Source organism: Phlebotomus papatasi, chromosome 3, assembly GCF_024763615.1.
Source record: "Phlebotomus papatasi isolate M1 chromosome 3, Ppap_2.1, whole genome shotgun sequence".
Taxonomy (NCBI): Eukaryota; Metazoa; Arthropoda; class Insecta; order Diptera; family Psychodidae; genus Phlebotomus; species Phlebotomus papatasi.
Window position 1 is genome coordinate 9229539 of NC_077224.1, and position 23204 is coordinate 9252742.

At 33.6% G+C, this 23204-nt stretch overlaps 1 protein-coding gene across 2 annotated transcripts in view; it reads left to right on the forward strand.

Annotated features, from left to right (window-relative positions):
- The first annotated feature begins 5041 nt into the window (after positions 1-5041).
- LOC129806637 (uncharacterized) overlaps positions 5042-23204 on the forward strand; it is a 45654-nt gene continuing 27491 nt past the window's right edge. Inside the window, exons 1-4 of one of the 2 annotated variants that reach the window (XM_055855368.1) lie at positions 5042-5195; positions 5358-5475; positions 16228-16452; positions 16515-16692. In XM_055855368.1, the coding sequence (XP_055711343.1) occupies positions 5367-5475; positions 16228-16452; positions 16515-16692 (512 nt within the window). In that variant the 5' untranslated portion in view covers positions 5042-5195; positions 5358-5366. The remainder of the gene's footprint in view (positions 5196-5357; positions 5476-16227; positions 16453-16514; positions 16693-23204) is intronic. The other variant, XM_055855369.1, reaches the window with a different exon arrangement.

Consider the following 23204-nt stretch of genomic DNA (forward strand, 5'->3'; position numbering starts at 1 on the left):
TCCTGAATTTTGGGACAACTCAGAAGAATATATGTCTTCCAGCTCAAAATTTCATCCCAATGTTTTTATTGTAATATTGACAATTATTCACAATTAACCCAAATAACTGTATTCAAATAAATTATTAAAAGGATTTTCTTGTGAAAATGACTTAACTCTAAGGAATTAAACAATTTTCACATTAAAAAACTTCTCATTTTCTCTACGTGAATTTTTTCGGCATGTCTAGAAATGCTAACAGGCATTACCAAATTCACTTCGGCTTTTCTTTTAGCTCAGGCCTGTAACTACGGAAATGGCAAGTGGAATATTCCAATAAGGACTTCTCAGTCGGTCCACTGAAAATTGTCATAGGAGTGTTTCTCCACAGAAAGAGGAAAGGATAAATAACAATGAGCGATAAAAAATTGAAAATGGACAGTAAAAAAAATCAATAAAGAGCAGTCAGTAAAGTCAGTAAAGATGTAAAGAAACCTATTTCTTTTTTCAAAATGGATCTTAATGGCTCCGGTACATCTTCTAGTTCGGTATAATTTCTTGAAATCAAAATTCTCGTCCCTTTCCCTCTCAAAAGATTTGCATATGTCTGTTCTACTCTTTCGCACTCTTCTTCTTCTTCTTTTGAACATCACACCAAATTAAATTTAGTTCAGTTCAATTTTCAGATCGAAATTGAAATTTTTCTGATCTAAAAGGTGTGCTGTAAGCATAACTATATAATATATGTCTAGATCAGAGGTGTGCAAGAAACCGTTGAAACCGAATTAACGTCAAAATAAGTTTGTTATAGTAGCGTTTTGACCATAGACGTACATGTTTCTTTTGACGTAAATTCGGTTTCAACGTTTTCTTGCACACCTCTGGTCTAGATGATCGCAGGAAAAGTACAGGTTATAAACTCTTTATTTTCCTGTTCTTAAAATCCAAGTGAGGCATATTTTTTGGGCCAGTCGCCAACCAACCATTTTTCGGTTGAGCCACTCTGGTTAACGTTCGAAATTTTTCGAATTTCCCTTACAGCTGCGACGAAGTGACTTTTTAGTAAATGAAAATGAAACAAAGTGAATCGAAAAAAAATCTAAAGTGTAGAAATAAAACTAGCCACTTAGAATGTTCTGACAACCCCCATTTCGGACTTTTCGTCCTTAGGCACCAATACTCCAAAAAAATTCTTTCTTGCAGTTTTCAAGGTCAATATTTTTACACTATTTTAGTTGCTCTATAACATTCTAAAACGGAATAAAAGTTCCTTAGGCTTATACAAAATTTCTAGATCTCTCAAAATAAATGAAATATTGTCCAAGTCCGTCGAAAATCAAATTTCCTGAGAATTGATTTGATTCCTAATGGCTCCGGCACACCTTTTAGATCAGGAAAATTTCATGAAGTCGAAAATCGAATCCCTTTTTTTTCTCACATGCTTTGCATATGTCTATCTCATTCTCTAGCACTCTTCTTCTTCTCTTAAACATCACTCGAAATTCAATTTAGATCAATCGAATTTGGTATGCGAAAGAATGAGATAGTCATATGCAAAACATGTGAGAAAGAAAGGGTTTCGAATTTCGACTTCATGAAATTTTCCTGATCTAAAAGGTGTGCCGGAGCCATAAGTACTAATTGACCACTGACCTTGAAAAAACCATGAAGGAATTTTCGGAGAGAATTGGTGGCTAAGGACGAAACGTCCGCCTCGACTACCTCTAAAACATATCCAAAAATGAAAGGAATCGATAAACCAGTGTTTTTTTTAAATATTTTCAAAAGAGTAGTTTCTGAAGATGAAGGAGTGTGATGAGAAGAAAATCCATATGGTATTTGGATTCCATGCATTAACTTTTGGGGGGGGGGGGGGGGGGGTTGTCAGAACATTGTAAGTGGATAGCTCTATTACTTTTGTTAAAAAATAAATCAGAAGAAATTTTTCCCTTTTGGCCGATTTTTTACCATCATTTTTTTTACCATCATTTTTATAATATATTTGTATTTCTCTAACTTGTAACCGTTATTTAATTAACTTAAATCAATAATTAATCAAAACAAAATTATTTAAAAAATTGAGTTTATTATATTTTCCAAGTATTTGCAATGTTCACCAAATATTTCACACAATTATTTCTTCAATATTTCCAAAATATCGCCAAAAAAATTTGCTTTATATTCATTCGGTTTTCGCCAAATATTCACAAAATTATTCAGTCAATGTTCGCTAAATATTCACTAAATATTCGGGAAATATTCACATAACTATTCACACGATGTTCGCTGAATATTAACACAATTTTTCACTCAATGTTAGAGAAATATTCACACAGTTTTTCACTTAGTAGGGGGAGGCTTTGAACTTTCGCACACAAAAATGATGTTCAAGTTCAGTGATTTTTTCTGACTACCATGCAAACCGTATGGATTCTCCAACTATGCCAAAAAAATGTCTTACTTATAAGGTTCATAATCCCACCAAACAAAATCCCAGGAAATCCTTAGATTTTCCTCCAGAGGAAAATGAAAATTTAATAGCGATTTGTCCGATAGATGAATCAAGTTTCTATTATCGCACACGATTCACGCCATCATTGAACACCCCATTTTCACCGTAAATTTTGCACCGGACACTAAAAGTTGCACATCATTGTTTAAAGGGAACTCTAATCTACTTGATTAAACCGTTTGTACAAGGAATAAAACATTTTAATATCACTTTTTTGGAACTTTTCTGAGAGATGTTTTATTGACATTAAAAACCATTTTTTTGCTTGATTCTACGAGAATTTCACTCCGGAAACGGTTAAATCTGATGAATACTTTCTTGAAAAGTCCAAATATCACCAAATTTACACGAATCAATAAGTTTTTAAAGCTAAAAATTGACTAAAACTCTGCAAGCGAGAAGATCACACAAGATTCCACCATTCCTCCACGGAGCCGGATAGCACAAAAACATTTGAATGCGCATCGCATTGAAGATTTCTCTGTTTCTGCAGCTACAGAAATCGGAATTTAGCACAGATATTGAGCTTCAGCAGGTGAACAAGCTAAAATTTTCACAAAACATCTTCTTACGGACAATTTCTTTTCTTTGTCATGCAAAAAAACACAATAGTGAGGTTATGTCAAAGATTGTCAAAAACCAGTTGTAAACTGTATGAGCTTATTGCAGATGTGATTCTTTCATTGCACATTCAGTTTGTGCAAGCTTGAAAAATATTTTTTTATCAAACAAATGCAAAATTGCTTAATAATTACTCAAATGCAGCCTATTTGAGTCAAATTACTTCTTGTTTATCAACTTTACGATTTTTAAGTTTTCCTTTTTAGTGGTGGATCAAATCGGTAGATTACAATAGATGTGAATATGAGGGATCGCATCTAAAATGAAGTTTCTTGGAAAATGTGAGAGAAGCCATGTCTTCTATGTGCGATCGATGAATCTGAGTCAAGTTTGTGAATTTTCTTCCACCCACAAAAAGTGCCTGTTCAGCCTAAAAGATTTTTACATAAATCTGATTCCTAATAACCCTTCTACCCTCTGTGATAGTAGTTTTTCAGAAAAGTGATATTAATTCTGCACAATCGTATGAAATATTGCACAGCAAAATTACAGTTTTGGACCTGTTTTTATTTTTTGCTTCCTGAAACTAGGAAAAAAGGATTAGACTCCCAATTTTTTCAGGAAAGATGGGATTTAAGGTTAGCTATTACAAATATATAGCCATATGTGAGATTCATAAAGGAATATGGGAGAAATATGAAGTGTCTGAAGGTAGCGTATGTGCGAACGATCAAAGCCTCCCCCTATTCACTAAATATTTAATACAATTATTTATTAAATATTTCCACAATATTAACATAGGGTAAGCGTGCCAAATTTCGGCATAGTTGGCAAATGCCAAAATATCAACTTTGAAATGTAATATTTTTAATACAAATTGATTTTTTATTTCCTTCTCCTTAAGGAATGTTGCTTGAGACCTTGTAGACAGTTTATCGTCTTTATTTACTCTAAAATCATTCTTAATAGCTTTGGTGCCCTATTTCGGCCACCTTTATTCTCACAGTTCATTGCCCTTCGGGAATTATTCCAATGTCTTTTTCACGTCATCTCGTTTATCGAAGCTACTTTTTTGTTATTTTTTGCAAATTTCTAGAGAGAGCATGTAAAAACTAAAAATTCATAGAAATTCGAGGAACTAAAAAGGTAGCCAGAATTGCAAGCTGGTCGGAATTTGGCACACTTACCCTAATTATTTGATTTATTCTCGCACAGTATTCACTCCGTTTTTGCTAAATATTCCCACAATTATTCACTTATTATGCAACAAATTATTCCTTCATTTTTTCAGAATATAGACAGAATTATGCATACAACATTTGCTAAATATTCATTCAATATTTCAGAAATATTTAAACAATTATTCACCCAATCTTCGTTAAATATTTACACAATAAATTCCTTCAATATTTTCACAATATTGGCAGAATTATTCGCACAATATTCGCTCACAATTCGCCAAATATATCACTTGATATTCCAAAAAAATTTACATAAACTTTTCACTCAATATTAGACAAATATTCTAGGAACTACATATTCACGCAGTATACGAAGAATATTCAAACAATTATTCACTCAATATTCGCTACATATTCATTCAATATTCACTAAATATTCACACAATGTTTACAAAATTATTTACTCAATATTCAGCAAACAGTAATTCACTTAATATTCGCACAATATTGGTACAATTATTCGCTCAATAGCTCTATATTCGACAAATATTCACTCAATATTCGGCAAATATTCACTCCATATTCGCAAAATATTCTCTAAAAATTTATAGTTTCAATATTGAAAAAGGTTTTTAGGTATCCTTCTGTTATGCCAGAATTAATGTTTTTCGAAAGTTCAGACGCGGTTTTAATCTATCTTACAGTTTCCTTCAAAGTTTTTATTCGCCTTCAGCAATACGTACAAATTGCGAAAAACTCGTGATTTTCACATGGCTACAATTTCCCGTGTGATATTTTCCCAGAATTTTCAGAACACGACGGAGAAGCATTTTTGCAATTTCGTCAACTCCCGCGCATTCCTTCCCATCCAGAACAGCCCCAACAAGTGGGATGCGAAGGTATAATTGCATGGTGAATGATGAGGAGAAGTCCAGTCATCGCCTGAGCTTCAGTTCGCAAAGGTAAAATAAAAGAAATCAGTGATTCCTGGGGACAAGGATAGTGGGGACCAGAAAAACATCCTTGAAAGATCTCACCCCAAGACATCCCTAGAGAGAGTGTTCTAATTGATTTTCCTCTCTTTCTCGTGCCAATTTTCCGTGTGAACGCACAATTTTCCGAAGGTGGACAGGATGGCCAAAAGACTGAGCAGCTCGTGTCTAGCAGTCCTGGCGATCATCGTCGTGGCTGAATGTGTACCAACATCCGTTCTCGTGGAAACCACCAAAGATGCCAGCAAAAGTGAGTGACTTAAACCTTTTAATTATTTTTTTCTGCATCTGGAAATTTTCCACTGAGAGTTTTTCTGCGTAATTCTGCTGCTGCCTAATATTTGGGGGTGGGGAAAGGGGTGGAGGAACAACAGGTTATTTGAGTTGGCATTGATATCTTGGGAGGAAATCATTTTCCACACATTTTAGTGCATATAAATCGTACAATTTTCCACCCTATGCTCAAACGGAGTCATGGGCAATTCTTGACGTTAATTACGTGGTAATGTATACTGTCCTTGACATATTGTGCAAAAACATAATTATTATTAATCCCTCTTCACTTTTTTGGGAAAATAAGATTTTAAGAATAATAAGAATAAATTATAAATTAAATATTTTCCTCATTAAATATTTTAGTTCCATAGCGTTCTCTGATTGACTGGAGCTTGAAAGCTCCTAAAGCTTTAGCCAATCGCAGAGCGAGATGGGGCTAAAATTATGGAAAAGAGCGGTACCTTCGGACGACTGAAGCTTCGAACAACTCATTTTTTAATGTTTTTAATGAATTTGACCCATTAATCAGGAAAATTTCATGAAATCGAAATTCACATCTCTTTCTTTCACACGTTTTGCAAATAGCTTACTCTTTCATACTTTAAATTCAATTGAGCTAAATTGATTTTTTTGTGATGTTTAAAAGAAGAAGAAGAAGAAGAAGAAAAGTATGAAAGAATGAGATAGACATCAGCAAAACGTGTAAAAAAGAAAGGGATTCGAATTTTAACTACATGAAATTTTTCTGATCTGAAAGTTTTGCCGGAGCCACAAGGATTGCTAAATTTAATAAACCTGTGACACGGATAATACAGAAATTAAAATTTAGTGCTTTGTTTATTGAGGATAAATTCTGTTTTCCCATTTTGAGTTATGGAAATGCCTTTTTTCAGTAAGTTCTGAATTAGGCCATTCTACCCTTCTCATTTGCTCAATCGATCAGCATAAAGAGAAATAATTTAATAGGTAATTAATTCGAAGTGATGGGTAAAATGGTTTTATAGTAATAAAATTATGTTGCACCAACAAATTACAGAGATAAAAATATCAGCAATAAATTAAAAAATAATACCAATCAATAAATTTATCGGTAAGAACTCTGATACGCATAAATCTTCTATAGTACCAAAAATTCATACAGAACATCATCAGAAAATTTTTAAATTTTCTGGAATCGAGATTTAAAAAAACTGAATGTAAATGTTAATAAAAGATAACAATAAATTTTGTGTGGAATAACCAATAAAAGTTATTAAAATTGGGAATTTTTGAGCAGCTTTTAACTTATTAGGGGAAAGCGCGCTGCCTTCGGACGACTCAAGCTTCGGACAATTCAATTTTTTCTCTATGTTCCTTTTTGATTTCACCCATAGCCCTTTTCTAAAAATTTGAGGCATTGGACTGGCTATTAAAATATAATAATAGTAATGGGCCAAATTCATTCATAACACATTTAAAAAAATGATTTGTGCGAAGCATAAATCGTCCGAAGGTAGCATGGTTTCCCTACTAATTCGTAACCTACATTTACATTCCTTCTTTTCTTCTTATTATCTTGAAAATTAATATATTAAAAATTTTGTCAAATTAACAAAATAAAGTTTGCCAAAAGGATCATTCCAGAATATGGAAAGCTTTTTGTCAAACTGCCGGCCAACTGGATGTTGTTGAAAGTTTGTCAAAAGGATGTTTTCCATGTAAAATGTGAGAAAAAATTTTGTCAAATTGGCCAATAACATACTTTTGACAAAATATTGACAAGATTAATCTGTCCGCTTAATAAAACCGTTGTTTTAGGGTAGGTTATCATGAATCGATTAATAAGTATTCGCCCAAATACAATTCAAGGTCAACTTCAATTTTGAAGTTCAATTTTAAAAGATCTACTGGAGGCAGTGCCTCTTGTACGCTTTCAGGAAAATTTCGGCATTGTACAAATGAGCAGTAAAAAGGTAAAATTGAACAGTAATAAAAAGAAATAAAACAGTGATATTATCGTTCAAATTTTTGCACTTGGGGCTTTTAATTTTATCTTCAAAAATTTTAGATGTTGATTATATAAATTAGACCCATTTTTGTAAAGATTTAGGTTTTTTACTGACCAAAATTAAATATTTTGCTGCTCATCTTGATTTTTTTACTATTTTGAATTTTTTACTGCTCGTTTGTTTTTAGCCGAAAATTTCATGAAATCGAAATTATCATCCGATTTTTACTCAAAATATGTTTGGATGTGTTTATTTCATTCATTCGCTATTTTCTTCTTCTTCTTTTATACGTCACAACAAATTGAATTTGGATTTGAGTACGAAAGAGTGATTTTGATGGAGATATGGATAGAAATTTTGATTTCATCAATTTTTTCTGATCTTAATCAATTCCCTGAAGCATTAGGGATATGACCGTGGATAAGCAAAAAATATGATTTACGACAAAAAAATAAATAAATTAGTGTGATGGCTTCGGTACACTTTTTAGGTCAGGTAAATTTCAGGAAATCAAAATTGACTTCCCTTCCTTTTTCAAGCATATGTGGCTGCTCTGTCTTTTTGCACTCTTCTTCTTCTTTTGAACATCACAATAAATCCAATTTAATTCATTTTAATTTTGAGTGCAAAAGGGAAGGACAGACACATGAAACAGAAAGGGGTGTGAATTTTAATTTAATGGAATATTCCTGATCCAAAAGGTTTGCAGTAAAATTTGAGTAGTTAAAATGAAAGTCAATCACTTCTCGGTTTCAAAGCAATAATGTCATTATGGAAAGGTCTTTTGCAGTGTTTGAAACCTAATTTCATAAAATCAAAATCTTTATTACTTTCTTTTCAAAAGCAATGCTTATGCCTATTCCACTCTTTCACACAAATTCAATTTGGATTCGAGTGCGAAAGAGTGAGACAGACATGTGCAAAACCTTTGAGAAAGAAAGAGATAAAAATTTAGATTTCATGTATTTTCCCTGATCCAAAAGACTTTTCTAATACATAAAGTGTGACCAAATTCGTTAATTTACGGCAAGGTAACAAAAACAAATTAAAGAAATGAGCAATAGAATTTTAAATTTTCGTCAGTAAAATTCTAAATCGTTACGTAAATGGATTCTATTTTATGCAAGTGAAATGATAAACTCTTAATTTTCTCTTTAGAAAAATGTTTATGAAAATTTTACCGAATTTAATGGCTCCGATACACATTTTAGATTAGGAAAATTTCACAAAATCAAAATTCACATGCCTTTCTATCTTAAAAGTTTTGCATATGTCTATCTCATTCATTCGCACTCGAAATTCGACTGCGCTAAATTGAATTTGTGATGATCAAAAGAAGAAGAAGGGTGTGAAAGAATGAGATAGACATACGCAAAGCGTGGGAGGAAGAAAGGGATTGGAATTTTGACTTTATGAAATTTTCTTGATCTAAAAGAGGTATGCCGAAGCCATAATAGCTCCGACAAGGGTCCCAATCAAAATCCCGAAAGCCAAAAGCCCGAACGCTAAAATACCGAATGGGTCAAAATCCCGAAAGCCAAAATTCCGAATTCTTAAAAGTGTCACGACTACTCCCACGATTGCACCCCCCGGCTAACATAAGGTAAGCTGTTACTAGCGCAATATTATAATTAAAGGCATGAAACATGCTCTTAAATAATAACTTAGTCCAAGTACATAAATTAAGTCCTTAATAAGTAATTAATTAAAGATTTTTTTGAGCGAAAGTTGTGACATCTGGTAACAAAAAGTGGAAACTTGAATAGCGAATGCGACGGACACATGTTAACCATTGGATAGAAAGCGATGAAACGAATTGACATGTCAGAAAAACCATAATAGTTTCACTACTCGCCACAAAGCGTTGACGTTTGTCTCATTTTCATATATTTTTTTAAGTTGTAGAATGTTCTACAACTCCTTAAAATTATGTCCTTGAGTTAAGAACTTTATAACTACTTAATAAGTACTTAATCTGTTATCCGGGCCACGCTTGCTGGAGGCAAAAGGAAATTTTCTATCTTGGGAAATTATTCTACACATTATCCTCCATATAATTTCATCCCTGTCAGGATTTTGAACATTCGGGATTTTGACCGCCACCGCTCCAGCACACCTTTTAGATCAGGAAAATTTCATAAAGTCAAAATTCCCATCCTTCTCTTTCTTAAAAGCTTCGTATATGTTTGTCCCACTTTTTTGCACTCTTCTTCTTCTCTTTTACATCACACCAAATTTAGTTCAGTCCAATTTTGAGACCGAAAGAGTGAGATAGACTTATGCAAATAGTTTGAGAGAGAAAGGGACGTGGATTTTGATTTCATGAAATTTTACTGAGGTAAATGGTGTGCCAAAACCATAAAGATCTAAATTGAGTACTGTTCAAATTTGAATTTCTACCTAATTTAATCTAAATTGGAAAATTTGGTCTTTACCTTATGGAAATCTGTGTTGTATCTGGAAAAAAGGATGAAATAGAATATCCTTCAATCAATACTTTCGTGCAAAAAGCCTCTCAGTTTGTTTGCACAAATATGAGAGAATATCCTGTTCTTTGATTTCACGCATGATATGAAAAATCCTTTGCTTGATTTGGTATTTTTTGATCAATCACTACGGAAGGAGCAAAGGGGATAGTATATTTAGCTTGTAAGTTTACCCGATAACTCCAAGAAAATTCAAAGAAAAGACAAATGTGAGCTTTTTTTTTCGAAGTGAAGAAATAAAACGGATGTTTTTTCCAGGAGATAAATTGCGCATGAAGACATTAATTAATTGTCTACAATTTTCTGGTATATTATTTACACAGAAAACGTGTAGGGAATATAATTGATGTCAATGGTAACTTAAGAAGTTGGAGTAAATAATTCTTCTAACGGGGACTTTTTTGGAATGGGAAGTGCGAAAGAAAAGTCAGAAAAGGACGATTATGACGATTATAAATTCTAGGAGGACATTTTCATAAAAATCTCATTGTCATATGATATTTTTGTTAGAGAGTGTCTGTTGAAACATTGAAGAAGATGGGCAAAAAGTTGCATAAACAGTGAAAATGTATTTTCATTCATTAACATAATTTTCTGTTTGGCTGTGAGTTGGGCATGAATGAGGGATTAATGAGGAAAATAATCACACATCGCAAAAGATATGATGAAGAACTGGCGTAAAATGCGCCCACGCGAAAAAGTCTGCGGACAGGAGGGCGTCAGAATCGATAAAGGTCACGATAGGGTATATACCTCCATATAATGTCTATATCTCTTTGCCAAAATGATAAAGTAACATCCGCCGTGTTAATGGGATGTTGTTCTCTGACTTTGATTTCCTGGGATTCATATCTCCTTGATGAACTTAATTCAGATGGACGAAAAGGGACGAGCAAGCAATATAACCTCTTCAAGGGAAGACTGAATGAAATCCTTGGACTCAATAGAATCCCTTTCGAAATGGACGTTAAGTGATAAATTATGTTGAAGGAAAAATCCGAGAAATTGCCTCTCCACTGCCTTCAGAATTGCTATTTTATTGCACAGAAAAGATATAGACTTTTGTCATCATCATTCTTCCAACTGTCTTTAGTGCTTTTCATTTCACAACCAAAGTCACCGCAAACATTCATCTTTCTTAGCTCCTGGCGCCTAATTAGTTAATAAAAAAAAATTTTCATTTTCCTAATGAGCTTACAAGAAATGAGATTTTTTATTACTCCACAAAGCGGCTACGATATTTTTCCCATGAGAAGCCCTGAAAATGCATTCAGTCTCCTCTGCCTCCAGGGGATTATTTTCCTAACGAGGAAAATTCTTAAATTTTAAGGATTTTATCATCAAAATTCAATTCAATTTCTTATCACAGCGCCCCTACTACTGCTTTTAAGAAAAAGCTTCAGTTATACTCTTTAAAAATCCCTTTATGCTGAATTTTTCTACACAGAAAAGAATATTTTGTGAAATTGTTCGTAAATGTTTGTTAATTCCCACTAAAATGTTCGTAAAAGTTTGTACTTTTTCCACAAACATCGCTGGTAACATGATCACTTAAGGAGCGTTTTTTGTTGTTTCACATACATTTGATCGTTGATACTTGTAAAGACATTGAAAGATGTTCTTCAAATTTTGTCAATTCTTTGTAAAGTTTTGCCAGACAAAAACATACGAACAAATGTTTGTGGAAGAACAAAAAATTACAAACAATGTTTGTGAATAAAGTTCAAATTTTTACGAACTTTTTACCGAGTTACACGATTTACGAGCATTTTGTGAACCCTATTACGAATTCACAAACATTAACGAACAATTTTACGAATGTGCGCACTTTAGACACCGTGGGTAAGAGGTTGTTCTCCACATTCCTTGTTTTGGTTCCCCAAATCACACTCCAAAATCACGAATTAAACGTTTTACTTTACAGTAGACTCTCTCAAATTCGGGCAAATGGGGCGGAAATGTCAGCCGAATTAGACAGAAATTCGGGCGACAAACTTTTTGAAATGCAACGATTTTTTATTCATGTGCATATAGATATTGAGTTTACACACTCATATATAACGTAAATTGCATGAAAATCCCTCAATAATGCAAAATCACATCAAAACTAAGACAAACAAACCATGTCAAATTTGAACATATTTGATTCATTTGATAATCATAATCAAATTTGAAAAATGACAACAAACTTTTTTCAAATGTAACCGCTGCCCGAATTAAAAAGTAGCCCGATCTTAAAAGAGCCGAATTAGCGAGAGTCTACTGTAGTTGCAATTGCATATGAATTGCTCACAAGAATTATAGCCTTAAGGAGGAAAATCATTTCTCGCGAAAAACCACATAAATACCATACCATAACATAATAACATACCATTTGTTAACTAATTCTATTTGTCGTATGATACATTCAGAGCAAAAACATGCTATTTTAATAAAAGGACATGTGTATACGATAGACTGTTTTTGCACGCTGTCATTTTTTTTAATTTGAATCTCTTCGATTAACTTTTTTCTTCGTAAATTTAACACTTTTTTTGGTGTAAAAATATATCAAGATTTTTTTAAGTGTAAAACTAACATGAAAAAGGGTAACTTTAACCAATATTACACCTAAAAACCATAATATTTACACTGATTTTGGATCAATAATGCAGGGTAAAATTAATATTTCCGGAACGTTATTTTAACTTTTTCGGATTTTTCTCAGTGCATGAAAGAGGGATTTTTTGACTTTCTCGCGTGTTTGACAGCTGTCACCCGAAATATTAAAGAGCTCTGTGCATTCTAAACGCCAAACTGGATGTCATTATAGTTATTAAGATAAACGTACTGAATTTCGTCCAGCTTGCAATTTCGGCCACTTTTTTTCTTCCTTAAATTTCCATCAATTTTTGGTTTTTGCATACTCTAAAGATCATACAATGCAAAAAGATAGCAAAAATGTCGCTTCGACGATCGAGATGATGTGAAATAGACATTGGAAGAATTTTGGAAGTGCAAGGAACTATTATTAGAATAAAAGTGGCCGAAATAGGGCACCAAAGCTATGTCTACATTTTTATTCATTTTAAAATGTATTAAGAATGATTTTAGAGAAAATAAAGACGATACATTGTCTACAAAGAAGTGAAAACACGGGATTTTGACCTTTGATATTCTCTTCCTTTATTCCTTGCCAACGTTACGGAGCTTGATGGCTCCTTCTTCAGGTATGGAAATAGAATGGCGGGAAAAGGATGTCAGAGAAATGGTTTACTACTACTTTTCACAAATGGACGAAGTGGACATCACGATGGCCAGATTGGGATTCCCAATAAGGGAATAAAGGAGGAGAAGATCAAAGGTCAAAATCCCGTGTTTTCATTTCTTAAAAACTATTTCACTGGCCGAAAATCATTATATACACTGTCTACAAAGTTCGAGGAAACACTCTTTAAAAAGAAGTAACAAAACAATTCAATTTGTATTAAAAATGTAACATTTCAAAGTCAAAGGTGTCGTTTGCGGAATTTTCACTTTTCGTATGTCCGACGGTAGTTTTCCTCTGAATTGTAATTTGGGTGCAATTTTTCTACGTTACTTGACCGTACCTTTTTATGAAATTTATACAAAATTTTCATTTCTTAGTATTTTTTTTAATTTTAAACACACATACGAGTATTTATTACCAGATGTAAATCACCTAGTTCCACTAGGTCGCAATGAGGTAAATTTTAGGTAATGGGAATTGACAAACAAACTTATGATCTGTTGTAATTTACGGAATATTTTTTGTAATTTTATCAACCAAGCTTGAAGAAGTCAAAAGATAAGAAGATAAGTTAGAAGGTAGTGACGCAACATCCCTATTCATTTCTCACGTCATTCACAAAGCTCTGTGTTACATGGGTAGTCAGTGTTTTCTGAATAATTGATTATTCAGTCAATAGAAATAATAGGGATCCGGTAAGCGCCGGGGGATGGGATAGCTTAGCAAAAAGTTTATTCACTCATTCGACTCATTCACCAACGCTCAGCGGTTCCGTATTATTGATAATTATTCATCGAACAATACTTAAAAAGGTGAATAGAAATTTTACTGCTCGAACTCAAAGAGCAGTATAATTTACTATTTTTTCAACTTTACCGTTCTGGAGTTTTAAGGGTAAGACCTAAGAGATATCAACTTTCAGCCTTCGGTGACACCTTCTAAAAACATTAATCTAGAATGATTTTTCCTTCTCCCCGCCATCCCTCTCTACCTCCCCTAAAACAACGTTTTTTGGGTTTATAGTGCCCGCTTCGTTATCCGGATGATTGGGAGACAATATGACAGATGTCCGCTTGGTAATCCGGATGGATTTTTTGAATTTGCTCAACTTTTCGAAAATATAATGGAAGGGTTTTTTTCTAGAATTAGAATCAAAGTTTTAAAGAAGCTTAAAAAGACATAATTAAAGACTTCTACGCTATTATACTTCATTTATTAAACAAAAACATCACAGGATAATTCATTTTCATTAGTGAAGCCACATGCATACATGACCTCAAAATGATTTTAAATGTAACCGTCGATAACTCGTCCGGATTACGGCGATCCGGATTAGAGAGCGGGCACTGTATTTCAAAAATGGATCCAACGGTCCCAAAAATTCGGTCCCGAAAATTTCTTTCAAAGCGGAACCCCATGTAGTCCGGGTGAATGTTTGATCCATAGACACTTATGACGGAAAAAATTTACAACATCGAATTTTCAAAAGCGAAAGTTAAACCATTTTTAGGGACTGTTTCTCAATCGATTTTGTTGAATTTGGTTCTTTTGGAAAGATCTTGAAATTCCCAACCCAACTAATCGGAAATTAATCGGTGAAGAATCTATTATTTCTTTTGTTCAAAATGTATTTTGATTTAGAAGATAAACGGTAAGAGATATTGATCTCCGGTCTTCGATGACACCCCTCCGCATAAGTTTTTATTGTGTAGGTGCATCTTTCCTTTTTTTTACCCTCGTTCCCAGTTTTAGAGTTATGCCCAGCGCACAATAACTTTTGTTTGTAAATATGTTTTTAAAATTTCCTATGAGAATGAGCGAGATGACTAGATCTAGATCTCACTCACTCTCATTGAAATGTCAAAAACATGTTTACAAAACAAAAGTTATTGTGTGTTGGGCATTAGTCTATCCAAATATTTTGTCTGTAGATACCCATGACCGAATGGAAAATCAAAAGAGATGACAAAACCGAGACGCTTTTCCATCTTCTTCGTAAGTTGCAGGGTTGTTGAAATTATTACTCGGTCTCCAGTCCGCCTTTTCCGCCTTTCTTATGCTTTTCTTGTCAAAAACAGCTTTTAGAAAGTGACTTGAAAAGCTCATTTCTCTTTAATACAGAGAAAAATTTAATTCGACAAGGTCGTAGAAGAAAAAAATTCCCATAAAGCTAATGAAAAAGAAAAAAAGTATCACAAACTACCCTGAGTTTGTCAATATTCCTAGCATTTTCAATAGCTGATAAGCTCCTACAAAATCAGCTTCTATAAAATGGCATGAAAAACACATTTTTCTTCGAGATAGAAGAAAATGGTGTTCGGGAAAATTGTAGAGCTTTAAATTTCCTCTAACACTGTGCTGAAAAGAAAATTCTCTATCTACAGAGGAGCTATATGTTTCCCCAAGAGCGATAAAAACTTTAATAATTTTCTCTCAAAAAATTGTTAATTTTGTATCATGTTCGCTTGAGTTTTTCTTTAAAATAGTCTTTCATAGTTTTCTCTTGTTTTACATTGAGGGCATTGGGAGCATTAAGAGCAATTTTATCGTGTATTAAGTGATAGAATATGGAGTGTCTAAGTACCTGCAAATTTAATTACCATTTCATGTGCAATATGGAAGGAAAATATGTTGCGGGTTAACACTTTGAGATGAAAATTCTGGGAAATTTGCTGGAAGATTACGAGTATTATTGCCTTTGTGAGCAATTTTAATATCAATAAGTAATAATTTATTAGCCAAATGAGTGCTCGTGCGGTGAATGAGGTGGGTGGTTGGGTGGATAATGACGGGATTTTCTGTGATGGGGGGATGAGGATGAATCCTTCGTGGCGATGTTATGAAAATTGGTGGTATCATATACTTAAATAGACTGTTGGCACAGCATGAAAACGCCCTCAATTTGTTGCTTTGCCCCCTCAATCTTGGTGCGACCATGTTTGAGGATTGATGCAGAAGATGGTAATGATGATTATAAATGTGCCTCTTGTGGGTGCTTTCAGCAGTGAAAAGATCCCCGGAAGGTCTCAAATCGATTGCCACATCAAAGGAGGAGAGTACACAGAGCGTCTCGGATGGTGTTGAGAAGATGCCACAGAAACGTGGTGTTGTCCCTCAAAATCTACCATCATCCGCCTATGGATATCCCAGTGAATATCCACTGAGTGGAGTGGTAAATGGTGTGTGGAACGATGAGCCAACTCTTGGCCTCTATCAAGATTGGGATGGTAAGTTTCAATGCTAAAATGGGCTATTAATAGGGGTTAATTGGGGAGTTCTTCTGTTAAAGACATCTACGAACCGGCCAATCGACATGGTGCTGCTTATGACAATCTCCAGAATCTTCTCAATTCTCAATTCTACACTGAACCCGTAGCCCTACCCCTCGAGTATTCCTACAAATACTACGGAGATCGCAAGAAGCGTTCCAGTGACAAGAAACACCCAAAAAGACGAACAGCTATAAGGTTAGTACCTCAAACCATCTTCTTTTTTTTTAGATTATCCCTTGGAAAATCCAATTTTTGCACCCTTGAAATTGACTCATGAGCCCCAAAATCCCTCCCCAACCAACCATGAATGAATATAGAAAGTCTCTGTATATTTTGGCATCATTTGGCTAAATTGCACAAACACGTATTTGGATTGAATAAAGCTTTAATGGCTATATCTTGGAAAATTCGCGTCAGAAAATCACCAAGAAATTACTTCATGACCCTGAAAGCCCTCCCCTAAATCTGTAATTGTTGTTTTTTCTAGAATATTGATGTAAGTTTAACGTGAATTCTGAACGCCTTCAGCAAATTCTTAAAGGTCTTTGAAGATTCTGTCGAGAATTAGGTCAAAATATTTACATCGATAAATATAGCATCGAATTCCCTGGAGAAATCTCATAGAAAGCTTTTATTCATGATGAAAAACATTCAACTGTCTGCAAAATTTAAAGTATTTACATAAAATCCTCTGTATTTGATAATTTAAAACTCATTTTGATATTACAAATCAACGCAATTATTCTAATTCAATGGGTAAGCACTTCGTGGGCGAGAAGCTATACTAAAGGATTCTCAGGCAAAGCGGTGTGGGTTTGATACTTGAAAGGTCAGAGACTTTACTTTTATGCACTTATATATTAACATTAATCGATATCCTTATCAATACGGCTTACGACTCTCCTTTGGCTCTTTGTGATTATCTTCTGAAAAGATACTAATACCCTAGACACACGACTTTAAACAAAGAGACAGCTTAACGTAATTATAATCAAAATAATGATGGGATTATATTTCCATCCGTTTCCCACTAATCCGTCTCTCGGCTTAAGTTGTGAGTGTGTCTAGGGCATAAGGCAACACTAAAAATCGACACAGGATTCCTTCGAAAATCACTTTAGCGACCCAAATAAAAGGTCCCATACAATGGTATTTTAAAATGCTCATAAATTCAATCTTTTCAAAGAGTTTAATACCAAAGCGTATACTTCAGGAGAAAAAATCTTTAAGAATCAACTAAATAGAACCCGTTAGGGGAAAGTGGCCACGAGCAGTCTTCTAATTGTTAGATCCGTCAGGAAATCTGTAAGGGCGGAAACTCTCAAGACAATCATGCGGATAAGCTCCGTGGCAGTCAGATGAGTCTCCAGAACTCTCAACATTTTTCCTAACGATCTACTCCCTAATGGTGTCCACACATTGGGAGCAATTTGCTTTTAGAAGGAAATTGCCTGCAGCGCTATAGCATGAAACGTCAAACTTCTGTCAAAAATGGAATTTTTGACAAAAATTACACCCAATGTGTAGAGGCCTTAAGACGCTTCAACATAAGCTAAGTCAAATCCTTTCTACTTCTACTTCTATTAATGCAATGCAGCTTTTCCTCTAAGTCTTTTAAAAAGAATAATTTCAGCTACCCAAGAAAAGGGCCCCAAGCAGTGGTAATTTGAAATTTTCATCAATTTGATCCATTTTCAAAAGTTTAAAACTTAAGCGTATACTTCAGGAGAGAAAATATTTAAAAATTACATAATAGAACTTTATAAGGGAAAGCAATCAGCTTTCAATTTTTGCATTTTCTTCACACACAAAAAACTATTCTGTTTTTTCCATGCTATACTGAAAATTAGAAGTACAACCAATTCCTGGTGAGAATCTTTTCCGTTGGAAACCTTAAGACCCATGTTAATGAGATTCTTCTTTGGCTATTTTTTGGGATTAAGCCTAAATTAGAAGTTTTCCAAGGGGATTTTGAGATTAATTGGTTATGGCTTTATGAATATCAACCTAAAATTAAAAAAAAACTAAAGCAACGCCAGCATAATTGTAGGCCGGCGATCCATTGAAAAGAATTGCTTCAGGCGACCAAAGTGAAAGGTCTCATGCAGTAGTAGGGCACAATGCGCTTTGAATCGAATCAGATCCTGAATTTGAAATTTCCTCATTGTTTCAGATGGACAAAGAAAAAGAGAAAACCACGAAGAAATACAAGATCCACACTATTGAGAACTTTTTATTCTCTTTTTCTTTATAGTATGGAATTTTAAAGTTTAAAGATTCCCTTCACAATTATTAACCTGTTGTATCCTACTTTGAAATTTTCATCACTTCGATCCTTTTTAAAGAGTTTCATATTTAAACGTATACTTCGGGAGAAACAGTTTTTACGATTTAGTTAAATACAACTCTAAGGAAAAGGTTTTCTTTTTTCCAAGACAAAAATTCTATTACAGTGGAGTGTTCGTGTTCATTGTAGAAATCTTAAATTTTAACCTAAAAATTAATTCGCAAAATCCAAAATTAGCATTTTATAATGCAAACAACAATTTGAAGATTTTTCGGAATCGTTTAAGGTAAAAATTGAAAATTATAGGCAGTGGTAAATGCACGCACAGTGTTCAAAAGCGATGGGTCCACCGGGTCCACCCTATAGAGTTCTACACTATTCTATTAACGGAATAGAATTTTTAATTTAACTATCTTCCTCAACTGCGTTCTAGCCAAGAATGGTCTAAAAGATAAGTTGCTTTTCACACGCTAAATTGCCAGGGATTGGTAATATAATCTAAAGCTAGAGGGAAAATTCTTTATAGAGCTCTAAATAATATCTCAGTGAAAGATGTTTCCTTTGGGAGTCAGCTTTACCAACCTGATTTGCTTTCCGGAAATCATCTGTAAATGAAGAATTTCTACCCAGAACATTGCGTAACACTAAATCTATTGATTTGCAGAAACAAATAATTGATTAAAATTTCGCTTGGGACAATTAAATAATTTCTAGAGGATTTTAAATCTCTCTTTCTTATCTGTTATTGATGTATCCGGTGTTAGCCAAATCCCGAAAACCAAAAAAAATCCGATAGTGCCCTGAAGAGACAATATCCCGAATGGTGTGTAATTCTGAAAAGCCAAAATCCCGAATAAAAAGAATACCGAATGGGGTGTAATTGTGAAAAGCCAAAACCTTGAATGAGTTAAAATCCCGAATAGCCAGAATCATGAAAGGACCAAAATTCCGAACGGATCGAAATCCCAAAAAGCTAAAACCCCAAATGGGTCAGAATCTCTGACGAGTCCGAAATCCCGAATGGGCCAAAATCCGGAATCGGGCCAAAATTCCGAATGGGTCGAAATCTCGAATGGATCGAAATCCCTAAAAGCTGGTACTCCAAATCCGGGCCAAAATCCGGAATAGATAGAATCCCGAATAGGTCATATTAGAATACGGCATTTGGTATAAGATTTAAAACATTACAGAATTGAGCAAAAGTATGAATACGGATTGCTTCTGTATTTCGACCGTGTGTGCAGCTGAAGTCAAAAAATGTAAAAATTCGGTCTCCTTTGTCCTGAATTCTTCAACTTGACTTTACATAGCCAACGTTTTGATCCTAGATAGGATTCTCTTCAGACCATCAAAGTGCTTTGAAGAACAAACGTCGGACTTGTTCTGCTAAACCTGAAGCGTATTTATATATTTTGGTTTTATTTAAATTGAGACTAAATTAAAATTTCTACACAAAATTATTAAACAAAATTATTAAAAATTGCAATAGTTAAATTAGTTAATTAAAATTTAGTTTTACTAAAAATGCTAGGACAAGGACAATAGCATTTTTTCTCAGTGTTTTCTTAAGAAAAAAATAGATATGCCACGCCCCTTCAAGGGTTAGCCTACTTTTGTTGGTGCCTCCTAAATAGAAAGCTTCTATTAATTTTTCTAATATTAATATTATGAACAATGTTATGATTTTTAAAAGCTACAAATTCAAACCCTTTTTTTCATATTTCCATTGTGCGCTCTGAAAAGGGCGTGGCCCAATATATTATAGATAAAATCTTTGGATATTTATCAGAACTAATTTGAATTTAATTGATTTTTGTCTTCTAGATTATTATTATCAATATAGGATTATCAATAATAAAAATTTACCTAAAAAATCCACTTCAATTGATTTATAGGTCTTAAGAAGGCGTGGCCTAAAGTTAATTATGTCCATGTTATGCATGTGGATTTTTATGAAGACGTCTCTATGAAAAGTTACCGTAATTTTAAAATTATCATAGCGAACACGTTCTTTCTCTCCTTTATCAACTTGAAGCATATCCCCATAAATCTGGCGGATATTATAGATTACGGATACACATGTTCTATAGGGAAAATCCATCTTCCTAGACAGTTAAAAGACAAATTTCCTCCATGTGCTTAATCAAATAACTTTCTGGAGTATCTGAAAATCTGAAGGGAAATTGCGGGAAATCATGTCAAAAGCTCTTCAAGCTACTTCAGGTATTTTCTCACGAGGGAAAATTCTTAATAGAGGTGAAACTGTAATCTTTTACAAGTTTTCTCGCTTGAAAGTAATAAATGTCTGAATACTTTTTCACTGTCATTTTTCTATATTGTCTCTCCAAGGTGCTTCAAGAGGGATTCTCAAAGTTCAATTGTGTTCGTGATTTGATTGCAAAATGTGAGATTTTTTCATTGAAACCCTTTTTAGATAATGTAGGCAGATGGAGAGAATACACTTCATGCCAATTAATTTGAAAATTCTATTCACTCGGGAATGTATTACGTACACATCATACATTAAAATTCCATTGTGGGGAAAAACTTTTTTTTTTCTAGCCATGGGGATGTTTTTATGCTGGGAACCTTTTATGTGGCGTGGGTAGCAGGAATATTTTTGGTTTCTGTATTATTCTATTTTTGGTCGGATTTTTCTCAATGGGTTTGTAGGGTTTGTGGATTCCTGAAATATTCATGTAGGGTTAGTTTGTTGTTAAGCTTTGTGATTTACTTGCGGAAAACATCAATTAATTTCGTATTGGAAAAAGAGGTTTAATATTTTAATTTTCTATGGTGTTGAGATTGGAATTGGTAAAGGATAAAGAATATAAATTGAAAAATTGAGACTTGTGGTTTCCGTTGTAATTTTTTGTCATGCTCAATTTCATAGGGATATTTCTAAAATTATAGTTTTCATAATAACTTAGCCTTTATTGCATGAATCACGTTTAAATTTTAACAGATTAAAGCTGGAACGAAGGCCTTTCCAAAAGTATTTAAAATCACTCTTCGACCGCATCCATCCTGCGATAGATGTAAATTTAGAAAAAAATCTTAAAGCGGCCATACAGTAAGCTCACATCTGGAAATTGATTCTTCAAAAATTGATTTGCTTTAAGGAGAAGTAGAACATCCAACTAATTAAAAAATGATGTTAAAATGAGTTAAACGTCAACGCCTTGTGGGGAATAGCAAAACTAATATTGCATTAGGGGAAGTCAGGCTATTTTGAGAGTAGGGCAGCTTTGAAATCGGGATTTTTCTCCTATTTTTAAACTGAATTGAGGCATATCTTAATGTAATTTAGTTTCTCAATCTGTTTGTGAAGCTAAACTATATCATGAAAAGGTTCAATTTTATTTAAAAATAGGAGAAAATCTCAATTTCAAAGTTGCCCCACAGTCAAAGGTGCCCCACTTCCCCCTACTCAGTTGTTACACTAAGTACTTAATTAAGGTCTTTCTAAAAGTCCTTAATTAAGTAGTTTGTTTTAAGGATATGAAAAGTATTTTCAATAAGTAGGGTAAAGTGTACGTACAAGTTGGACAATGGTACAAGTTGAATAGGGCTTTTTTCTTGACAAATTTAGTACTTCATTTTTATTTGTATATTTTCAATGCTTTAGTTTATAATTTGGTTCCTTGTGCTTAAAAAAAAATTAGTCTTGAATTTATCAAGAAAAATCCCTGTCCAATTTCTACCAGCGAATTGTTCAACTTGTAACATTATGTCTAACTTGTATTACTTTGCCCTACTTAATTAAGAACTTTTAACTAAGTTCTTTTTAAGTAGTTACTCTTAAGGTTCTAAAACATTTTTTAAGTTCATTTTTATTTCTTTTGTTTTCTCAACATAAAATACTATAACTCTTGTCTCATTTTCATAAGCAACATGTTCATCTCAGTATTATTGAACCACCCACTTATATACACGAGCTTTCTGCAGACAAAATGTTGAAAATCTGTCGAAGTTAGACTCTCGAAAAAAGAGTTTATTGAGGCTAAAGGGACAAAATGCCAGATAAATAGTAACCATCTAAACGATTAATAATTTTTAAACTTCTCTACGTGCTCAGGGAGTTTTCTAATTGTTCTGTGGTTTCTGCAAATCATCAGTATTGTAAAAATCATTTGAATTAAGATTTATTTTCTGCTCTCTTCATAACGATAATTTTTTTGGGGGACTTTGCTATATACCTTGTCCAAGACATCATATTCCAGAAAAAAATGTTAATGGAGAGAATCTGTGTCTCCTTGCTAACACAGATTCTATGGTAATGAAAGTTTCTGTGATAATTTTCTAAAAACCATCGTGCTTTATTATTAAAATGAGACAAAAGTATTAAACAAAAATTCACACAGCAATTATGATATTATATCGATTTTTAATAAAATTTGCACAGAATTCGAGTAAAACC